General features: G+C 44.8%; 1 protein-coding gene across 1 annotated transcript in view; it reads right to left on the reverse strand.

Annotated features, from left to right (window-relative positions):
- Positions 1-21,187, reverse strand: part of trpm2 (transient receptor potential cation channel, subfamily M, member 2) — a 136,105-nt gene that overhangs the window by 83,029 nt on the left and 31,889 nt on the right. The window contains 7 exon segments of the mRNA XM_060828173.1: positions 1,845-1,974; positions 2,766-2,912; positions 9,383-9,739; positions 15,406-15,527; positions 16,654-16,756; positions 18,691-18,891; positions 20,342-20,403. Coding sequence (XP_060684156.1) covers positions 1,845-1,974; positions 2,766-2,912; positions 9,383-9,739; positions 15,406-15,527; positions 16,654-16,756; positions 18,691-18,891; positions 20,342-20,403 — 1,122 coding nt within the window.

A 21,187-nucleotide genomic window follows, 5' to 3' on the forward strand; every position in this document is an offset into this window, starting at 1 on the left:
TCTAATCAACTCTTCAATATTACCATGGTCTGTTCTCCTTTCACGAAATCATTCCACAGCGACTGTTTCTCAGATATTTCTCTAGATTTCCATGCATCTCATTTTGCAATTACATGTCCCGATATTGTCAACCCTCAACTATCAGATTCTCTATCTGTTGCCTCTTTCTGTTCTTTCATAATGTTAAACACCCCTGTCAAACTGCTTTTTAATCCACTATCTGAATGAAAATGTCCCCACTTTTTCAGGTTTCTCATGGTGTTTGTATTTCCTCAGGTGACAAAGCAGTCGAGTGATTTGTAATGCATCATCCATTCTCTCAACATCCTTCCTGCAGAATATAGGTCAAACCCTCATGGATTCTACACCTAAAAAAGGCTTTATTCTGTGCTACAGAATCAGCCATGCACCTAATCTAGCAGTTTCAGTGTGCTACAACATTGGCAACTACCTAACAATGTGCAAAACTACCCAGTTATGGGCATTCTTAGTGCGGCACAATGGCTCAGTGTTTAGCACTGCTGCCTCACAGTACCAGGGACCCGTGTTCGATTCCAGCCTTGGGTGACTGTCTGTCTGTGTGGAGTTTGCACATTTCCCTGTGTCCTCAAGTTTCCTCCCACAATCCAAAGACATGCAGATCAGGTGAATTGGCTATGCTAAACTGTCCCATAGTGTTCAGGGATGTGTAGGTAAGGTGCATTAGTCAGGGGTAAATGCAGAGTAACAGGGGAATGGGTCTGGAGGATTGGAGTGGACCTGCTGGGCTGAAGGGCCTGTTTCCATGCTGTAGGGATTGTATGATTCTGTAGGGATTCCACGATTCTTATGTCCGGTGCACAAAAAGCAGGACAAATTCAATCTAGCCATCAGTCTACTCTCAAAATTCAGTATTATCCATCCCTCATTGCCCTTGAGAAAGTGGTAGTAAGCTGCTTTTTTGAACTGCTATTGTTCATGTGCTGTAGGTAGACCCACAATATCATTAGGATGGGAATTCCAGGATTTTGACTCACTTTCACTGAAGGAATGGTGATACATTTCCATGTCTGAACATGAATGGCTTGGAGAGGAAATTGGAGCTGGCGGTGTTCCCATGGATCCCATGTGTTCCCATGACCAGTGAGATCCTCAACTACAAGATACTGGAGCACACACCATCCTGCTGTAACAAACAACATACCCCAAATCCCCATCGGTTGGTGAGAAAGGTTCCTAGAGTCCCAACAGTGCAGAAAGAGGCTATTCAGCCAATCAAGTCTGCACTGATCCTCTGAAGAGTATCCCACCCAGATCCTGCCCTGCACCTAACCAACCAAGCCTGCATATGCTTGGACGCTATGGCAATTTAGCATGGCCAGTCCACCTAACCTGCATATCTTTGGATTGTGAGAGTAAATCAGAACATCTGATAAAAGCACATGCAGAACTGGAGAGAATGTGCACATTGAGAGACCCAAGGCTGCAGTCAAATCTGGGTAAAAAGTGAGGTCTGCAGATGCTGGAGAGCACAGCTGAAAATGTGTTGCTGGTTAAAGCACAGCAGGTCAGGCAGCATCCAAGGAACAGAAAATACGACGTTTCAGGCCAGAGCCCTTCATCATTCCTGGCTCTGGCTCTGTGATGCAGCAGTGCTAACTACTGAGCCACTGTGTTGCTCTACAGCTGTCAGATTTAACCATTCAATGAATCCTTCCATATTGTCTGAGGAAGGATCACAAACATAAAACAACAAGAGTAGAAGAAGCTGTTCCTTAGGGACAGCTGCAAAATGGAATGTGCAGGAAGCCATGAGTTGTCTGCTCACAAGACAGAGACCAAACCTGACTCAGTGGCCAACCTACCTACTGCTCGATTCTCATACTCCTGGGCCAGTTCTTCCATTTCCTCAGATAAGTCTGCGTCATTCTCTTCACAGGACAACTTCTTCAGGATCTTACAGGCGACCAGTGATGCATCGATGCTGTCCATTGCCTGGCAAAAACACAACAGTCAATGTCTTTAGGACACTAATCCAAATTATTACATCTAAACAAAACAGCCATGTCATTTTCTTCACCAACACATGGTGTTATCTGTGGCGAAGACCAGGCCATGGAAATTAATCTCCCATGACTAGTCCTGCTCTGTCCCTGTAACATTGACAGAGATACCCCATGATCAATGGGACCAAGGGCTAAAGCCAGGCCAGTCCAAGAAACCTGAGCTCCTGCTGCTCAAGGATGGTGAAAGAAAGGGTTGAGTTGGGGTTTTGGAGCTGGTCATCTGTCCATCCTGTCACTGCAGCTGAAGGAAGGAAAGAGGAGGAATTTTGGGACACAATGTTCTCCTTTACTTCTGCTTCCACACCATGATTGACTTCATTAAAGGTATCTAATTAGTGACAATGTCAGGATTTCCAATTACCCTTGAACTATGCAGCTTGTTAGGGCTATTTCAGAGAACAGTTCAGAGTCGACCCCATTGCTCTGGTCTGGAGTCATTTGTAAGTATGGAGGGGATGGTCTAGTGGTATTATCATTAGACTATTAATCTACTGACCTAGTGAATGTCCTGGGTTGAAATCCTGCTTCTGCTGATGGTGGAACTTGAATGCAATGAAGACCTAGGATTAAGAGTCTCAAATCATAGTCTTAAATCAATCTCAAACCAGTCCACTATCCTGACCTTCAGAAAGTGTAAGGGTCTACAGGCAATGGAAATGGTTGATTAAGCAGCTTGGAGCTGGAACCTGAATGTTGTGTTTCTGTTGGAATTGTCCATACCTGCACCCAAAAAATTGATGCCAAATCCTTGCGTTTCTGCAAAATGGCCCAGATGAAAAGGTCACGCTCTGGATTCTCAACTTCCTGCTCACAGATCCCACTCTCCTGGGAGTAAGCGGGCAGCTCCTGGAGACTTGATGGCAGGATCTAGGATTGAAACAATAAAAGCATTGCAGCAGGTTCCTGGATCATTTACAAAATAATACCCATCGCAACTGATGTTTCAGAATATGTGGAACAGGAACAGAAGGAAGTCATTTGAGCCCCTGAGCCAGCTGTTGTGATGAAGGGGCGTCGCTCCTTCACCTGATGAAGGAGCCTCGCTCTGAAAGCTAGTGTGCTTCCAATTAAACCTGTTGGACTATAACCTGGTGTTGTGTGATTTTTAACTTTGTCCACCCCAGTCCAACACCGGCATCTCCAAATCATGACTATTGTTTTCTAGATGTAGTCCCAACAAAGCCCCACACAATTGTAACAAGACTTCCTTAATTCTGCACTCCACTCTCTTTGACTAAAGGCCAATATGTTACATACTTTCCCAATCTGTACACTTTTGATGATTCTGTGACCCTTAGATGAAAACGCCCAAGACCTTTCGAATATCAAGATTCCAAAGTTTCAAAGTTTTTCAAAAACCATCTGCATTTCCATTCTTTCAGCTGAACTGAACAACCTCCCACCTTGCAACATCATATGTTGTTTTCTAAGTTGTTCACAGAGTTAACCCAACTATATCTTTGTGCAGTCTCCATTCCTATCTAGCTTTGTATCATCACCATGCTGGCTCTCTCCAGATAACATTGACGTGAATCGCTAAGGCCCCAGCATTGAGCAATGGGAACATCAATAATAGTCACAGCATCACCTTGTCAATGCTTGCACAGGTCCATCATGTGGTATCAAGATGTCTTGGTGTGCTGTTTGGCCATTAACAGAAGCTTTGTGGCCCTTCCCACCAATCCCAGCAGTTCATAGAATTAAAGCAATGAGGCTATTTTGCACAATGTAGGAGCAAATTACTGCAGATGCTAGAATCTGCAACTAAAAACATACAAATGCTGGAGAACACAGTGGGTCAGACAGCATCCATGGAGAGAGATCAAGCTAAGACTTCGAGTCTAAATGACTATTCAACAGGGCATCTAGACTTGAAACATTAGCTTGCTCTCTCTCCATGGATGTTGTCTGACCCGCTGTGATCTCCAGCATTTGTTGTTTTCAGGGTGGTTCTTTGAAAGAGATTAGTCCCATTTCACATTCAGCTTCCCAGGCAACTATGGCATGATACTGTCTTATAGGATGTTAAATAGTGCAAATTTCTGCCATTTTCTAATGAGATATTAAACTGATGTCATCTACAATCCAAGATGGCCTGAAAAGCTCAGAGAACATCAATCCAAAGAAGAGCTGAGTTCTGGCTGCACACTGAAACAACAATCACTAAGACAACAATTGTAACATGATCTGCTCACCCTCACACTGTTGGTTGTACAAGCAACCAATTCCAACTGCACATTCACTTTCCAAAGTAACCAATCATACCTCTTCACTCACTCTTCAGAACAGCCAATCCCAACTATTAACTCATTCTTCAGATGTTTCAGACTGGAGGCCTGTGACTAGTGGAGTGCCACAAGGATCAATACTGGGTTCACTACCTTTCATCATTTATATAAATGATTTGGAGGTGAGCATAAGAGGTATAGTTTGTAAGTTTGCAGATGACACCAAAATTGGAGGTGTAGTGGACAAGTATAGAAGGTTATCTCAGATTACAACAGGATCTTGATCAGATGTGCCAATGAACTGAGAAGTGGTAGATGGAGTTTAATTTAGATAACTGTGAGGTGCTGCATTTTGGGAAAACAAATCTTAACGGGACTTATACACTTAATGGTAAGGTCCTAAGGAGTATTGCTGAACAAAGAGACCTTGGAGTGCAGGTTCATACCTCCTTGAAAGTGGAATCGCAGGTAGATGGGATAGTGAAGGTATTTAGTATGCTTTCCTTTATTGGTCACAGTATTGAGCACAGGAGTTGGAAAATCATGTAGTGGCTATATAGGACATTGGTTAGGCCACTTTTATAATATTCCTTCGGAAAGATATTGTGAAACGTGAAAAGGTTCAGAAAAGATTTACAAGGATGTTGCCAGGGTTGGTGGATTTGGGCTATAGGGAGAGGTTGAACAGGCTGGAGCAGTTTTCCCTGGAGTGTCAGAGGCTGAGGGGCGACCTTCTAGAGGTTTATAAAATCATGAGGGACATGGATAAGATAAATAGACAAAGTCTTTTCCCTGGGATTGGGGAGTCCAGAACTAGAGGGCATAGGTTTAGGGTGAGAGGGGAAAGATATAAAAGAGACCTAAGGGCAACTTCTTCATGCAGAAAATGGTATGTGTTTGGAATGAGCTGCCAGAGGGTGTGGTGGAGGCTGGTACAATTGCAACATTTAAAAGGCATCTGGATGGGTATATGAATAGGAAGGATTTGGAGAGATATGGGCCGGGTGCTGGCAAGTGGGACTAGATTGGGCTGCGATATCTGGTTGGCATGGACAAGTTGGACCGAAGGATCTGTTTCTGTGCTGTACATCTCTATGACTCTATAATAACCAATCATAGCTCTTTGCTGACTCTCTAGAATAACCAATCCCAACTCTTCACTTATTCCCCGAAGTAACTAATCTTTTCTCTTCTCTCACTCTCCTGAGTAACCAGCACCCAACTCCTCAATCATGAATAACCACAAACCAGTTCTTCACTGCCTCGAATCCCCTCACATTTTATTCCTAGATCACAGTCTCCCATCCCCCTTACGGATGTACAACTTCTCATGTCTCCTGGCTCTTATTAGCCTTCGTGCCTCATCCTCATATAAACCTTCTTCTTGACAAAAGCTTTAACTTCTTTACTAAATCACGGCTCCCTTTCTCGACAACTATCCCCTTGCCTGATAGGTATCTACCTCTCAAGAATCTGCAGCAGGTGTTCCTTGAATAAGCTCCACATTTCAACTGTGCCCATCCCCTGCAGCTTCCTTCCCTATTCTATGCATCCTAAATCTTGCCTAATCGCATTATAATTGCCTTTCCTCCAGTTATGCCTCTTTCCCCACAGAATATACCTATTCCTGCCCATGACTATTGTAAACATAACCGAATTGTGGTCATTATCGCCAAAGTGCTCACCTACCTCCAAATCTAGCGCCTGGCCGGGTTCATTCCCCAGTACCAAATCCAATATGGCATCGCCCCCTTGTTGGCCTGTCTACGTACTGTGCCAGAAAACCATCCTGCCCACGTTGAACAAAAACTGACCCATCAAAACTAATTGAACTATAGTATTCCCAGTCAATATTGGGAAAGTTAAAGTCCACCATAACAACCACCCTGTTACTCTCGCTCAAATTGAGAATCATTTTTGCTATCCTTTCCTCTACATCCCTGCAACAATTCGGAGGCCGATAGAAAACTCCTAACAGGGTGATCTCCCCTTTCCTGTTTCTAACCTCAGCCCAAACTACCTTAGTGGATGAGTCCTCAGTTGCTGTAATACTACCCTTGATTATAAATGCCACATCGCCCCCTGCCCTTTTACCATCTTCTCTGTCCTTATTGAAACATCTAATTCCCAGAACCTGCAACAACCATTCCTGTCCCTCCTCTAGCCATGTCTGTGAAATGGCCACAGCATCGAAATCCCAGGTACCAAACCATGCTGCAAGTTCACCCACTTTATTCCAGATGCTCCTGATATTGAAGTACACACATTTCAACCTAACATCCTGATTGCTGGTGCCTTCTCGCGAACTTGTAAACCTATCCCTGACCTCGCTACCCTCCACCTCCTATCCTCCTGCTGCATTAGTTTAAATGACCCCAAAGAGTATTAGCAAATTTCCCCCTAGGTTATTGGTACCCCTCTGGTTCAGGTGAAGACCATTCCTGTTTGTAGAGGTCCCACTTTCCCTTTGAAAGAGCTCCAATTATCCAAGAATCTAAAACCCTCTCTCCTGCACCATCCCTGCAGCCACATGTTCAGCTCTGCGCTCTCCCTGTTCTTCGTTTCATGAACACGTAGCACAGGCAACAGACCAGAGATAACAACTCAGTTTGTTCTAGGTCTAAGCTTCTATCCTAGCTCCCTGAATTTCTGCCTTAGATCCCCACCTTTCTTCCTTCCAATGTGGTGCCTAAGTGGACCATGCCCTGCCCTGCTCCTCCTCCAGGATCCCAAAAACACAATCCGAGACATCACAAACCTGCGAGGCAACAAACCAATCATGAGTCTTGCTCTCGTTCCTACAGAACCTCCCATCTGTCCCCCTAACTATGGCGTCCCCAATGACTAAAGCTCTGCTCCTCTTCATTCTTTCTGTCTAAGAAACAGGGACAGACTCTGCGCCAGAGAACCGTGCCCCATTAATTACCACCGACAAGTCCTCACTGACCCCCCCAACAATATCCAAAATGGTATATTTGTTGTTGAAGGGAACCACCACAGGAGACCTCTGCACTGCCTGCCAGTTCCCTTTCCTACCCCTGATGGTAATCTATCGACCTTCTTCATGTGACTCTGGAGTAACAACTTTCCTGTAACTCCTCTCAATAACCCCCTCCACCTTCTGAATGATCCAAAGTTCATCCAGCTCCAGCTCCAGTTCCCTAACATGTTTCTCAAGGAACTGGAGTTGTGTGCACTTCCCACAAATGAAGCCAGCAGAGATACCAGAGGGGACCCTTATCTCCCGCATACTGCATGAGGAACATTCAACTGCCCTAACCTGCATTCCCACGATTCCCAAATACACCACTTAAATCTAATCCCATTTTCCAGCACTTGGCTCATATCCCTTTCAACCCTTCCAATTCATATCCCCATCCAGATACTTTCAAACATTGCAATTATACCATTCTCAACTACTTCCTCTGGCAGCTCAGTCCATACATGCACCACCCTTTGCATGAAAATGTTGCTGCTTCGGTCCCTTTTAATTTTTTTCCCCTCTCATCCTAAAACTATCCCCTCTAGTTCTCGACTCCCCCCACCCCAGGGAAAAAACCTTGTCTATTTACCCTATCAATGCCCCTCATGATTTTATAAACCTCTATAAGGTCACCCCTCAGCCTCCAAAAGTTTCAGGGAAAACAGCCCCAGCCTATTCAGCCTCTCCCTATAGCTCAAATCCTCCAATCCTGGCAACATCCTTGTAAAGCGTGTCAAACACGTTGCTGTGGGTCGAGAGTCACATGTAGGCCAGACTATGCAAGGATAGCAATTTCCTTCCCCCCTGAAGGGCATTAGTAAACCACAAGGGTGTTTTTTTTGACAATTGGCAATTGTTTCGTGGTTATCCTAATGACAGATATTTATTGAACGAGAGTTCTGTGGGAAGCACTGAACTTGTCATTGTTCAATCTGCTCCTCACGTGGGACTGGGCTCAACCACATTGCTGTGAGGGCCTCATTTCAAAGTCAGCCCAATTGCGTCCAGAAACAATCAATTCTGTCTGCTCGATCTACAACGCAGCCAGCATCAAAACAAACAGTGGACATTCCTGGAAGTGTTTGATGGGACAGTGTAGCGGAGACATTATTCTACAACTAACTCTGCGCATTCTTTAACAGCTACAGTTTAGAAGGAACTTTACTTTGCATCTAACTTGATGCTGTACTTGTCCTGGATGTGTTTAATTGGAACAGCGTAAAGGACAATTAACTTTGTCCCCATCCAGGACAGGTTGAGATACAATGTAGGGGGTAGCTTTACTCTGTATCGAACTGCATGCTGTCCCTATCATGGGAGCACTTGATGGAGCCAGTGTCAAGGGACCTTCACTTTCAGTTGAAAGGGTGGAGGAAATTTAGTCTCTCTCTAACCCCGTGCTGTCCCTGTCCAGGAAATGTTTGGAAGGGGGGGAGGGGTGCGGTGTAGAGGCAGCTTTACTCTGTATCTCACCCTGTGCTGTCCCTGCCCTGGGATTAACAAAAACAGTAATTTCTGGGAAAACTCAGCAGGTCTGGCAGCATTTGTGGAGAGAATAACACTTCGGTTCCAGTGACCCTTCTTCGGAACTCCACTCCGAAGGAGTAGAAAGAGATTCACGCTGTTTCTAACCCCGTTCTGGATTTGTCCTGAAAATGTTGGAAGGGGGATAGCTTTACTTTCTGTTTAAAGGAGTGGTCGGAGTTCACATTTCAGACTAAAAGAGTAGAGAGAGTTTTATTTTGTATCTAACCCTGATGGATAAGGTGTTGAGGAAGCTTAATTATGTGTCTAACTCCGAGGTACTCTTGTCCTGGATGCATTTGAGGGAGACAGTATTCAGGTAGGTTGACTTCCAGTTTTTTAGATTAGATTAGATAACTTACAATGTGGAAACAGGCCCTTCGGCCCAACAAGTCCACACCGACCCTCCGAAGAGCAACGCACCCAGACCCTTTCCCCTACATTTATCCCTTCACCTAACACTACGGGCAATTTTGCATGGCCAATCCACCCTAATCTGCACATCTTTGGCCTGTGGGAGTTGAAAAGAATGGAGGAAGATTACTCTGGACCTAACCCACACCTGAGAGTGGTTCCCATTTCCTGAGAGATAAAGTACTTACATTTATTTTTGTTGCCGTGTTGTTGACCTTCTTTCTGTCTTGTACTTCTTTCAGTGTTCTGTAGAGAGGTTCAGTGAATTCCCCGAGCAGCTCCTGGAGGACTGTGGAAACATGGTGGAGGAGGACATTCCTTTTGCTGTCTGTCGTATCAGTGGCGTGAGTTTGTTTTCCTCCTTGCACCACTTTCTGCAGCTTCTTGTACAAAAGCGTGTAGGGTGGGATGTTGTTGTAGAGCCGCTCGAGGATCTCCGGTGTGAGGAATTCCCGGAGGTTCACACCATTCTCCAGGAAGAGTTCCACAAAGCCGGGCTTGTCACTGACGAGAGCCGCAAACATGGCTTGGTGGAGGTGGTGGGGCTGGTGTGCAGAGAAACAAATGGGTTACTGGGTCGCGTCAAAAACAGTGAATGCACCTTCGACGCAGGACTCCTTCTCTCAGTAATCTGCTCCAGTTCTGCAAACTACTCTGGGCAGGTTATCATTGAATTGTTATGGTGCAGATTTGAGCCATCATTAGTACACTGGTTATATTCCCTACTGCCAGTCTTGTGCCTTTTCCCCATTTCGCTGCCCACTATTTCTATCATAAACCCCTGCCATCTCATTCTTTTTCTTTTGACAAGTGGAATCCTCAAGTGCCTGGGTACTCTTTGCAGACTAGCCAATACTCAATATTGAAGAAGGTTTTGATGGCGATATCAGTCAGAGTCAAGCGTATGGCACAAATGATAATTGAATTGCAGAGGATGGGGAAGAGGTGGATCAGAAAAGCCACAGTTAAGGCAGTTGCTGGTGTGACTGCAGACTTGTCTCCAGGATTTCCTCGTGCCAGAGTCAAAGATGTTATAAAACTATCTGCAGTGTCAAGGTTGAGCAGCCAGAGGTTGTGCTCAAGAAAGATACAAATGAGAAGGTAGACAGCAGGATGAGGTGCTGTAGGCCGAGTTCGGAGAAGCAAAGGGAAATTAAAAATTGAAAGTGGAAACGGTGGTGTCCAAGTGGGGTGCTTGGAAAAATAGCACGCCATAGGAATGATTAGCTGTTTCCAACTATTAAGTGTTCTCCCTGATTGGCCCATAGAAAGTTCCAGAAAACCATCTAAAGGCATAAAAACAAGATTTACCTGAATTGTCTGAGGCCTTCTGAGGAGACAAGTGTGGCGACAGCAAAGAACAGATGACCATTCAGAGAGAGAGAGAAAGAGAGATATAGAGATAGAGAGAGGAGGAAAGTAGCTTTGCAACTGCTTAAGTCAGCAAGTGACTTGGGAAGTATGGTAACCTTAAGGAGCCAAATCAGATTACAGACAGTATGTCTAGTATTAATGGTTGGCATATCTTTGTTCCTAATAAGTTGGGACTGTTTTTCATTGATACTGGCTTGTGTTTGTCTTGATTTGTCCATTTTGGTATTGTGGGACACCTGGGCAAATTAATTCATAACAGTCTGATGGGAGTTGTCTAACTTGTTTAAGGAAGAACTAGAAAACAACATGAATAAGCAAGGAGTTCAGGGCTATGGACCATGGGCGGGCAGAAGGGATTAGTTTAATTTGGTGTCATATTCAGCACAACATCATGCGCCAAAGATGCTGTTCCTGTGCTCCAATGTTCTATGTTACAAAAAAGTATTCAAACACATGTGGGAAGACCCCATTGGATTTCAAGTTCAACGTCCTGACAGGTAAAAGGCCCAAAGCTGTTCACTGTATCCAATTATGGTCTCACTAGTAGTTCAACAAGATGTCCCTCCTTTTATAGAAGAACAGAAATTGCTGGAGAAACTTAACAAGTCTGGTAGCATCTGTGGAGACTGAAAGCAGAGTTAGTGTTTTGAATCCAATATGACTGACGTTCAGAGCCATTCTGAAGAAGAATCACTGGACAGAAAACATTTTCTCTCTGTTTTCTCTCTCTACAGATGCTGCCAGACCTGCTACATTACTCCAGCAACTAGAGTTTTTGCTTCAGATTTTAAGCATCTACCGTTTTTTTGTTTTATTTTACTTTTATATCCATTGTCTTTGAAATAGAGACCAATATTCCATTTGTAACACCTATGCCTATTGAATGTGGACCATTCTGTCCATTGTGCTTGCATTGGTCCTTTGTGAGAACACTCATCTGCTGCCTTCTGTCCATAGCCCTATGAGTCTCCCATTTAGCTTCTTACTCCCGAGTGCCAGTTGTCTGAGTGAATATAGATGGTATTAGTGAGAAAACGTGAGAAGTGTTCAGTGGAGCCTTTACAAAGTTGATCCCTGGGCTTCACAGTGCACAGCCTCATGGCTCTTCAGTGATGCTTCAATCAGAAGAGAGACCAAAAGGACTTGTTCAAAGGGAGGCTTGAAAGCGTTGGCTCTGCCTCCTGGTAGCCATCACTTGTCGTGATAGTGGTCAGAGCCGAGAGTCTTTTGGGAGCAATGATACTAACTTCCAACAGACGGTAAGGCGCAAACAACTGACACAAGATCCTTGAGGGCAACAACAGAGAAAAGACACAGGAAACCTGAGGGATGAGCGATCACACAAGTGTTGAGAAAGTAGCTGACAAAACCCCACATGGATAGTGGAGCATGGAAGGGAAAGGAGTGTGGATGAAAAGGAAAGGAAAGGCAAAAAAAGGAAGAGAGAATTGCAAATGCAAGATTTGCTGGCCAGCAAGATTGGCATTGCTTTGAACGATGAAGGGATTGGTGTCCAGGAGGGACTAGACTGAAAATTAAAAGCTAAAGAGTTGGATTGCAATATTTTGAGGACAGAGTGTTAATTGTGTACTGGCCATTCCCGGCTGGAGTGTGGAAAGTTCAGAGACAACCATGTTTGGTCTATTCTCGGAGCATTCCTGCTTGGAAGGAGGTTTCCTTGGCGAGAATGGGAGGAGGCCAAGGGCTCGCTGTCAATCAGCAAAAGGTTTTTTGGCTTCCCAAGCACTTTACTGCAAGCTCAGAATAGACAGCTTCCTGACAGCAGGCTGGGCATGGTGGGGTGGGGGTGGGGGGAAAGAGAACAATGCCTCATAAAGTCTTTAGGTGGAAGGGAGACTGTGCTGAATAGGATATGAAGTAAAATAGAAAATAGGAGCCAAATGCCTCGTCATCTAATTAGTGATGCGCATGAATGGATGAACGAGATTCCCACTGTCCCTACCTACTATCTAGCGAAACCACAGCCAAGGGAACGGGCTTGGCAGAATTAGTGGGGAAAGAAGACCCTGTTGAGCTTGACTCTAGTCTGGCACTGTGAAGAGACATGAGAGGTGTAGAATAAGTGGGAGGCTTCGGCCACCGGTGAAATACCATTACTCTTATCGTTTTTTTCACTTACCCGGTGAGGCGGGGAGGCGAGCCCTTCAAGCCTGCTTTGCCAGTCAACAGATCATGGCTGATCAGCAACTCAGTCCCTGTACCCACTTCCTCCCCATATCCTTTGAAACCCCTTAATGCTAAGATCTATATCTAAATTCTTCCTGAAAACATCCAATGTTTGGCCTTAACCATTTCCTGTGACAGATAATTCCACAGCCACACCACTCTCTGGGTGAAAACATTTGCCCTCATCTTAGGTATAAATAGCCCAGCCTAGTATGTGATTATTTTAACATAGTGTATAACAGCTAGTTACAACCGGGTTACATGATTGTTTCTTAGAATCCCTACAGTGCAGAAAGAGACCAATTTTGCCATCAAGTTTGCACTGACCCTCTGAAGAATATCCCACCCAAATCCAGCCCCCTACTCTATTTCTGTATCTCTTGTGGTCTAATCTACCTAGCCTCTGCATCCCTGGACACGACGGACAATTTAACATGCCTAATCCACCTAATCTGCACATTTTTGGATGATGGGAGGAGACTAGAACACTGAACAGAAACTCACATAGACATAGGAAGAACATACAAAATCTGCACCGACAGTCACCCAAGGCTGGAATCGAACCCTGGTCCATCATGCAGTGAGACAGCAGTGCTAACCACTGAGCCACTGTCATCCTAAAGTTGAGAGTCTTCAGGCAAAATTTAAGATTAAAAACGTAATATTGGTTATCTATGGAAAACTTAACACACAAAACAACAACTTAAAGATTGAAACACTGATTATATTCTCAGAGAGAGTCCTTTATGCTGTATCTGTACCTTGCCTTTAAGGATCCCACATGTTGTGTGCATAGAATGTTGTGACTTTTCTAGGCAGTTCCTCTGCCGTGGATTTGTAAGTTTCTGACATAGAAATAGTTGCTTTGTGGTCATATCAGTTTAGCAATTTTTTTTATCCCTTCATGGGATGTGGGTTTCGCTGGCTGTGCCAGCATTTATTACCTGTTCCTAGTTGCCCTTGGGAAGGTGGTGGTGAGCTGCTTTCTTGAGCCACTGCAGTCTTACAATGGCCTTAAGGAGGGAATTCTACAATCTTGATCAAGCGTCAGTGAAGAAATGGCGATATATTTCCAATTAAGGGTGGTGAGTGACTTGAGGAGGAACTTGAAGATCTTCTCATCTAGCTGCTGCCCTTGCTCTTTTAGATTGAAGTGGTTGTGGTTTTGGAAGGTGCTGATTGAGGCTCTTTGCTGAATTTCTGCAATGCATCTTGTAGATAGTACACACTGCTGCAACTGAGCATTGGTATTGCTGGGAGTGGATGCTTGTGGATATCATGTCAAGCAAGCAAGCTGCTTCGTCCTGAGTGCTGTTGGAGCTGAATCCATCCAGGAAAGTGGGGAGTATTCCATCACACTCCTGATTTGTGTCTTGTAGATGTTAGCAGGCTTTGGGAAGTCAGGACTTACTCACTGCAATATTCCTAGCCTATGGCCTTCTGTTGTGGCCATTGTGTTTATGTAACGAGTCCAGTTAAGTTTCTGGTCAATAGTTGTTCATAGTGGGACATTCAGTGATAGTAACATCAATAAGTATCAAGGGGTGATGGTTAGATTGTCTCTTATTGGAGGTGGTCACGACATGTCATTTTTGTGGCACATAAGTTATGTATCACTTGTCAGCCAAAGCCTGGAAATTGTCCAGATCTTGTTGCAATTGAACTTCAGTACCAAAGGAGTCTCAATCAGTGCTGAGTACTGTGAAATCATTGCTGAACATCCCCACTTCTGACCTTATGATGGAGGGAAGGTCATTGATGAAGCAGCTGAAGGTGGTTGGGCCCAGGACACTACCCTGAGGAATTCCTGCAGCTGAGATGACTGACATCCAATAACTACAACCATCTCCTTTTGTGCCAGGTATGACTCCAATGCTTTGCTGCTTTAAAGAAACTAACCCACTGAGTTAGCTGATGCCTGATGAGTGACCAGTTATTGGACCGTTCTCGATAATATAGGCCATAGGAACATGACCAGCAGCACAGAGATCACTCAATGGGCGACTGTCTCTGGGAACACTGCAATGCCAAACTTATGGGCGGCACTGTGACACAGTGGTTAGCACTGCTGTCTCACAGCGCCTGAGACCCGGGTTCAATTCCCGACTCAGGCGACTGACTTTGTGGAGTTTGCACGTTCTCCCCATGTCTGCGTGGGTTTCCTCCCACAGTCCAAAGATGTGCGGGTCAGGTGAATTGGCCATGCTAAATTGCCTGTAGTGTTAGGTCAGGGGTTAATTAGGGGTATGGGTGGGTTGCGCTTCGGCGGGTCGGTGTGGACATGTTGGGCCGAAGGGCCTGTTTCCACACTAAGTAATCTAATCTAATCACTGGTGCCAAGTTGGGCAAAGTGCCCTGTTTGGTCCCAGTGCTAGATTCTCGAAAGGCAAGAAAATCTTAATCCTATTACATTTGCAATGGTGAGCAAATGAGGTTGTCAGGGATGCATGAGAGCATTAGCAAACAATGGCTGACATTCTGGTTTGACGTTTTGGCCATTTCACATCATGCCAAAAGGAAGAGTCTCCATTTCCGACTCCTTTTCAGTCCTTGCCATTGGTTTGGCAGCTCATGGCGAGGAATCTGCAAGAAAGAAGAAGTTTGACCTGCAGTAAAGCCTGAATGTTGCACCAAGCACACTGGGACTCACCTTCCAATGTTTGTCATCGGTGAAAATGGTGCTTTTGGCAATGTCCACTCTGTTCCAGGCCACAGCCAGCTTCATCTGGTGATCCAGGTTCTCCTGGCCTTTGTGCCCATGGGAACTAGAGGCTGAGGCACCCAGACAGAAGGGAAACAGGTCATGTTAAATGTTTGGGACTGATGCAATGCAAACAAACGGTGGTGCAGTGCTAATGTCACTGTTCTAGTAATCTAGAACACCGAGCTTATGTCCTGGGAATAAAACAAAGAAGCAAAACTAATATCAAAACACAAACACAAATTGCTGGAAAAAAAACTCTGCAGATCTGGCAGTATCTGTGAAGAGGGAAACAGAACGCTTTCAGTTCTGAAGAAGGGCCACCGCACTGGAAACGATAACTTGGTTTTCTCTCCTCGTAGATGTTGTCAGACCTGCTGAGTTTCTCCAGCATTCTGTGCTTGTTTGCTTCACGCGCTGAGGACGTGGGTTCAGATCGCACCATGGCAGATGGTGAAATTTGAATTTGATTTAAAAAGAACAGTAGAATATAACAAAAAAATTAGCCTACAGGTGGCTATTGTTGATTTTCATCAAATTCCATCTGGGTCCTTATGTCCTTCTGGGAAGGACATCTGCCAGACTTGCCCGGCCTGATCTACGTGTGACTCCAGACACACAGCAATGGATTTGTCCCTGACCTGTCCTCCAGGACATTAAGAACAGCAATAAATGCTGCCCCAGGCAATAGTGCCCATATCCCATTGATAAATAATAACAACGGAGCCCAGGATCAATCTTCAATCAAAATTCTCTGATTGTTGAAGTCTGAATCTTGGCTGAGTGCACCATATTTAACCTTAGCTGCATTTTCCCTTTGTGCCCCAATTCTCTGTCACCCTACAAATTACAGCTTTTCCAAGCTCGCCTCAGTTGGAGATGATGTTTGAACGAGTTCCCTTAGTTCCACAACTGGGGGGGGGGGGGTCGCGGGTCGCTTGTGAATGGACTGAGAATCTTCTCCAAACATCAAGTCACACAAACAGTGGTCAGATTCCTGCCCGGATTAGACACATCAGGCTTGGTTCCTGTTTGAACCCGTCTGCCATGTCAAAACGCTTGCTGAGATGCATCTGGTCTACTGTGTCTCTGTTGTCCCTTAGGGCTGTATCAGGAGCCCAAGGTTAAGGTCCAGCGTGAAAACACCAGAGAATCCAGCTCCTAACATTCTGACATTCCGGACCTGTTCGCACCCACCTTTCAGCAAGGCCTCCAGAATGGCAACATCCAACTCATCATTCCTCGACTTCTCCGTCCTGAAAACAGTCAGCAGCTCCCTCATCCTAACAATGTCCTGAATCTGAGGAGAGACGACGAGCAGTAATTTACGGATTTTTACAGCTATGTTCATCAGTAAGAAACATCTATCTGCTCAGCTTCTGGTTGCAAAAAGGGAAACTCGGCCAAAGAGACTGAGGTTAGTAGTACAGAGATACCAGTATGGGTTCAGAGGGTCAAAGAGGGGATGCACAGTGGCACAGCGCCAGGGACTCTGTGTAGAGTTTGCATGTTTTTCCAGTGATCTCTGGGTTACATGGATTGGCCTTGCTAAAATTATGTTGCCTGTCGTGTCCAGGGATGTGCAGTTTAGCTGAGTTAGCCATGGCAAAAACGTCATGTGGAGCTAGGGGGATGGAGTTTTTTTTCCCTGGGATTGTGGAGTCCAAAACTAGAGGGCATAGGTTTAAGGTGAGAGGGGAAAGATATAAAAGGGACCTAAGGGGCACCTTTTTCATGCAGAGGGTGGTACATGTGTGGAAATGGTGGGGGTTCATACAATTACATTTAAAAGGCATCTGGATGGGTATATGAATAGGAAGAGTTTAAAGGGATATGGACCAAATGCTGGCAAAATGGACTAGATTTATTTAGAACATCTGATCAGAATGGTTATGAAGGACCAAAGTGTCAGTTTCTGTGCTGTATATATCCATCACTCTGTGACTCTGTTGCCAATGTCAAATGGCTAGAAAAGATGTCCACCACTGACAGAAGAGCGCACAGTTGCTACACTGCTGTGGTCAAGAGAAAATGGATGATGAAAACTGCTTGTCCACAGAGAAATGCTTGCTTTAATTAATCTCACACACTGCCCCTCACACGCACCAGCATTCTGTTACTTTTATCATTTGTCACTATTCATGTAATATCTGCCTGTCAAGAAGAAAACACTTCCCATTTCAGCAGAAAAGGTTAAGATGGAATGTGGGCTGCATGGCATTCAGCCCCTTACCCCTTTTGTGGAGACAATCCTGACTCTAACCACCCTGAGTGGTTGACTGACTGATTGTGTCTAAGCCTCTGGGTTGGTACCAGGGGCTGCCACAGTACTGGAACCCACTGATCAAAGGCTAACCCATTAATTTACTGAGGCCTACTGATAACCATGTCAAGCTTCCTCGTTTTGTGTCTGTCCCTTGAGCCTAATAAAGGACGAAAAGAAAAGGTAGGGATGCTGTGAGTATCTCAGGAGACTCAGAACGAGTAGGCACTGTGAGAGCAAACGAGGAGCTCTGCAGTGCTGTCTAGTCCAGTCCATGAGCTCTTGAGCCGTTTCAGGATGCTGAGACAAACACGATGGACTGAATGGCCTCATTCTCGCATGTAACTCTCCTATGGTTCAATAGAAGATAACATAATATATGGTTGAAATTTGTCAACAGCCCTTAAACAAGAGAAATATGCCGAATAACTGGGGTGTCGATATTATACTGCCTTTGACTGGAGAAAAAGACTATTGACAGACCCAAGAGTCAATAAATCATTTGAAAACAGTGAACGTGAATGTTGCTTAAAATAAGCAAACCTTTCATCAAATCTTTGTATCTTACATTCATCTGGACAATTAACAAGAATGCCAGTTTAAGGAGTATAAATATTGGTTTCCCCTTAAATTGAGTCTTATTTCAGCCATATCTATAGGCAGTTCATCTGAGTCATTAATGGGAAATCTCTTAAAATCCCCAGTTCTAGATTGAATTGGTGAGCATTTAGAAATGGCAGAACCCAGGCGGTCAATTTGTGAGTTCAATACCAGTCACATGGGACACATTCAGTGGAATTTTTGAAGAAACAATTGGAATGGGGAATAGAGTGTGGTGTGTATGGTGTTTCAACCCCATCACCTCTCTCACACACACACACACACACACACACACACACACTTTTTGTCGAAATCCGGAAGGGATTGTAATAGCATAGACAGCAGCCACAGTGACATGGATATCGTTGTACCTTTTTGGTCCATGATGTTATCTCCCACTCAGAGAACTTGTCATACATTTCAGCAAAGAACATGCGCAGTTGCTTCTGGACGAAGGAGATGGTTATCTGAGCCATGGGCAAGTCAGCCGCATTAGCCAGAACATCTGCTACTCGTCCTGAACCTTCCACTATTACACAGGGGGTGCCATTGCCCATGGCATTGTATATTGTCTATAACAGAACAAACACCATTACTAAACAACAAAGCATGGGAGCCCTTACACAACAGGAGGCCTTTTGCTCCAAGCTACTCCCTTACATTAGTCCTTTCTTCAGCCCCTCAAAAAGAAAACAACATGCTTCAGTGATGAACTGCAGCCTGTAATTAGGGTGGGTCTCGTTTCTGATCTGACAATCCAACTAGGAATCAATGAAGCCCTGCAGTGCTGAGGAAGTCACAGCTTTAACCTTCCTGAAACTGCAGCAAAGCGTCACTGTCAGGCAGCAGCAGGACCCTGGAGGAGACAAGGAGAGAGTTCAAGGCACCGAATTCAGAATCTCCTTCAGGCCTGAGCTCCCAGGATATTGACCGAAAGTTAGAGATGCTGGACTCACGAGCAAGGCCTCTAATCCTACTTTTGATTGGAGAAGCCCGGGGTCAGAGAGTCAGTGCTGAGGGAGCACCACACTGTCAGGGTGGGGGCTGCAGATCTGAGGGAGCCCTGTACTGTTGAGAGTTTGTGGGGGTGGCTCTAAGACTGAGGGAGTACTGCATTGTCGAATGGGGGCAGTACTGCGAGAGCATCTCACCATGGGTTGGGGGTGCAGAATTGAGAGAGTTCTGCATTGTTGGGGGTGGGGGGGGGGGGGGCGGAGTGTGGCACCACTGTGGAATGCCACACTGTTAGAGGTGCCAGCTTTCAGATTATTCATCAAAGAAAGGCCTCATCTATCTTCTCAAATTGAGTCAGATTTCCAACAGCACTTCTAACTGAATATTGACCAGGTCTCAACAACATAATGGGAGAGATGCCCTGCATAGGTTCTGGCATTGCAAATGTAGAGTGGCATGGTGGCCTAAAAGTTAGCACCACTGTCTTACAACCCCAGGGAACTGGGTTCAATTTCTGCAGTGGGTGACTGTTTGCAATGGGAGTTGCACATTCTCCCCACGTCAGTGTGGGTTTCCTCCCACTATCCAAAGATGTGCAGTTGTGGTGAATTGCCTATAGTGTTAGGAGCATTAGTCAGGGATAAATGTATGGAAATGGGTCTGGGTGGATTACTCTTTAGAGGGTTGGTGTGGACTTGTTGGCCAAATGGCCTGTTTTTGCACTGTAGGGAATTTAATCTAAGTAGAAAATGTGTTGCTGGTTAAAGCACAGCAGGTTAGGCAGCATCCAAGGAACAGGAAATTCGACAGGATTCCTGATGAAGGGCTCTGGCCCGAAACGTCGAATTTCCTGTTCCTTGGATGCTGCCTAACCTGCTGTGCTTTAACCAGCAACACATTTTCAGCTCTGATCTCCAGCATCTGCAGACCTCACTTTTTACTCGAACAATTTAATCTAAGTATACTATTAAAGGAACTTATTCTATTTGTAATCTTTGGGACATCCAGAAGTTGTAAATAGGGTGAAAAGAAACACACACAAGTTTGAATCTTGCTTTGCTCACTCACGTTCAGAGTTCCTGGGCCTCCTTCAAGGACAACACATACAATTGGGGTTTCAATTCCAACATCTAGAAAACAATTATTAATCAGAATTTGTCAGCTGTAAGATCTTCCGCTTTCTAAAACAGTACCTTCTTTCCTTTGGGTCACGTGTTCTAAACATACATAATTGAGAGAGTGGGGCTCCTTATTGAAAGCAATATTCCTAAATCAGATCCTTCACTCTTGATTTTTGCCCTTCCCTTCCAGACAGGAAAACCATAAATCCAGGCAATAGTTGTTGTCCATAGTCTCACTGAAAGCAATATTGCTGGAGGAATCACCTCAGAAATCAGACATGATAGTTACCATTACAATTTTTGTGATTTATGTTCCATCTCCTCTTTTAAAAGTTCCGACATACATTTCTACGTCAGGCTGCGTCTACACCGCATGAGTGATTGGGTAGATATTTTCAGCTATTTGTCTTTGAGAAGCTTCACAGCTCAGACAGGCATTATCCTCACCTCCGGTCCAAACATCAAACAGTCTCAGGATTATGATAACATAGACGAGTTACAATCTCTACAATCAAACATGCCCAGAACAGGACCAGCCAGGTACAACATGGGGTTAGCTATAAGTAAAGCTTGCTCTATACTGCCCCCAGCAAGCACTGCCAGATCAGGTACAGCAGAGGACAGACAGAGAATAAAGCTCTCTTGACACTCAGCTGAAAGTAAAGCTCCTTCTGCACTGGCCTCATCAAACTCTCTCAGGACAGGTTTAGCATGAGATTAGATAATGAGTAAAGCTCCCTCTACTCTTAAAATGAAAATGGGGTCAGATGCAAGGTACAAATCTTTTTACTCT

The sequence above is a fragment of the Hemiscyllium ocellatum genome, chromosome 7 (genome assembly GCF_020745735.1).
Source record: "Hemiscyllium ocellatum isolate sHemOce1 chromosome 7, sHemOce1.pat.X.cur, whole genome shotgun sequence".
NCBI classification, from domain to species: domain Eukaryota; kingdom Metazoa; phylum Chordata; class Chondrichthyes; order Orectolobiformes; family Hemiscylliidae; genus Hemiscyllium; species Hemiscyllium ocellatum.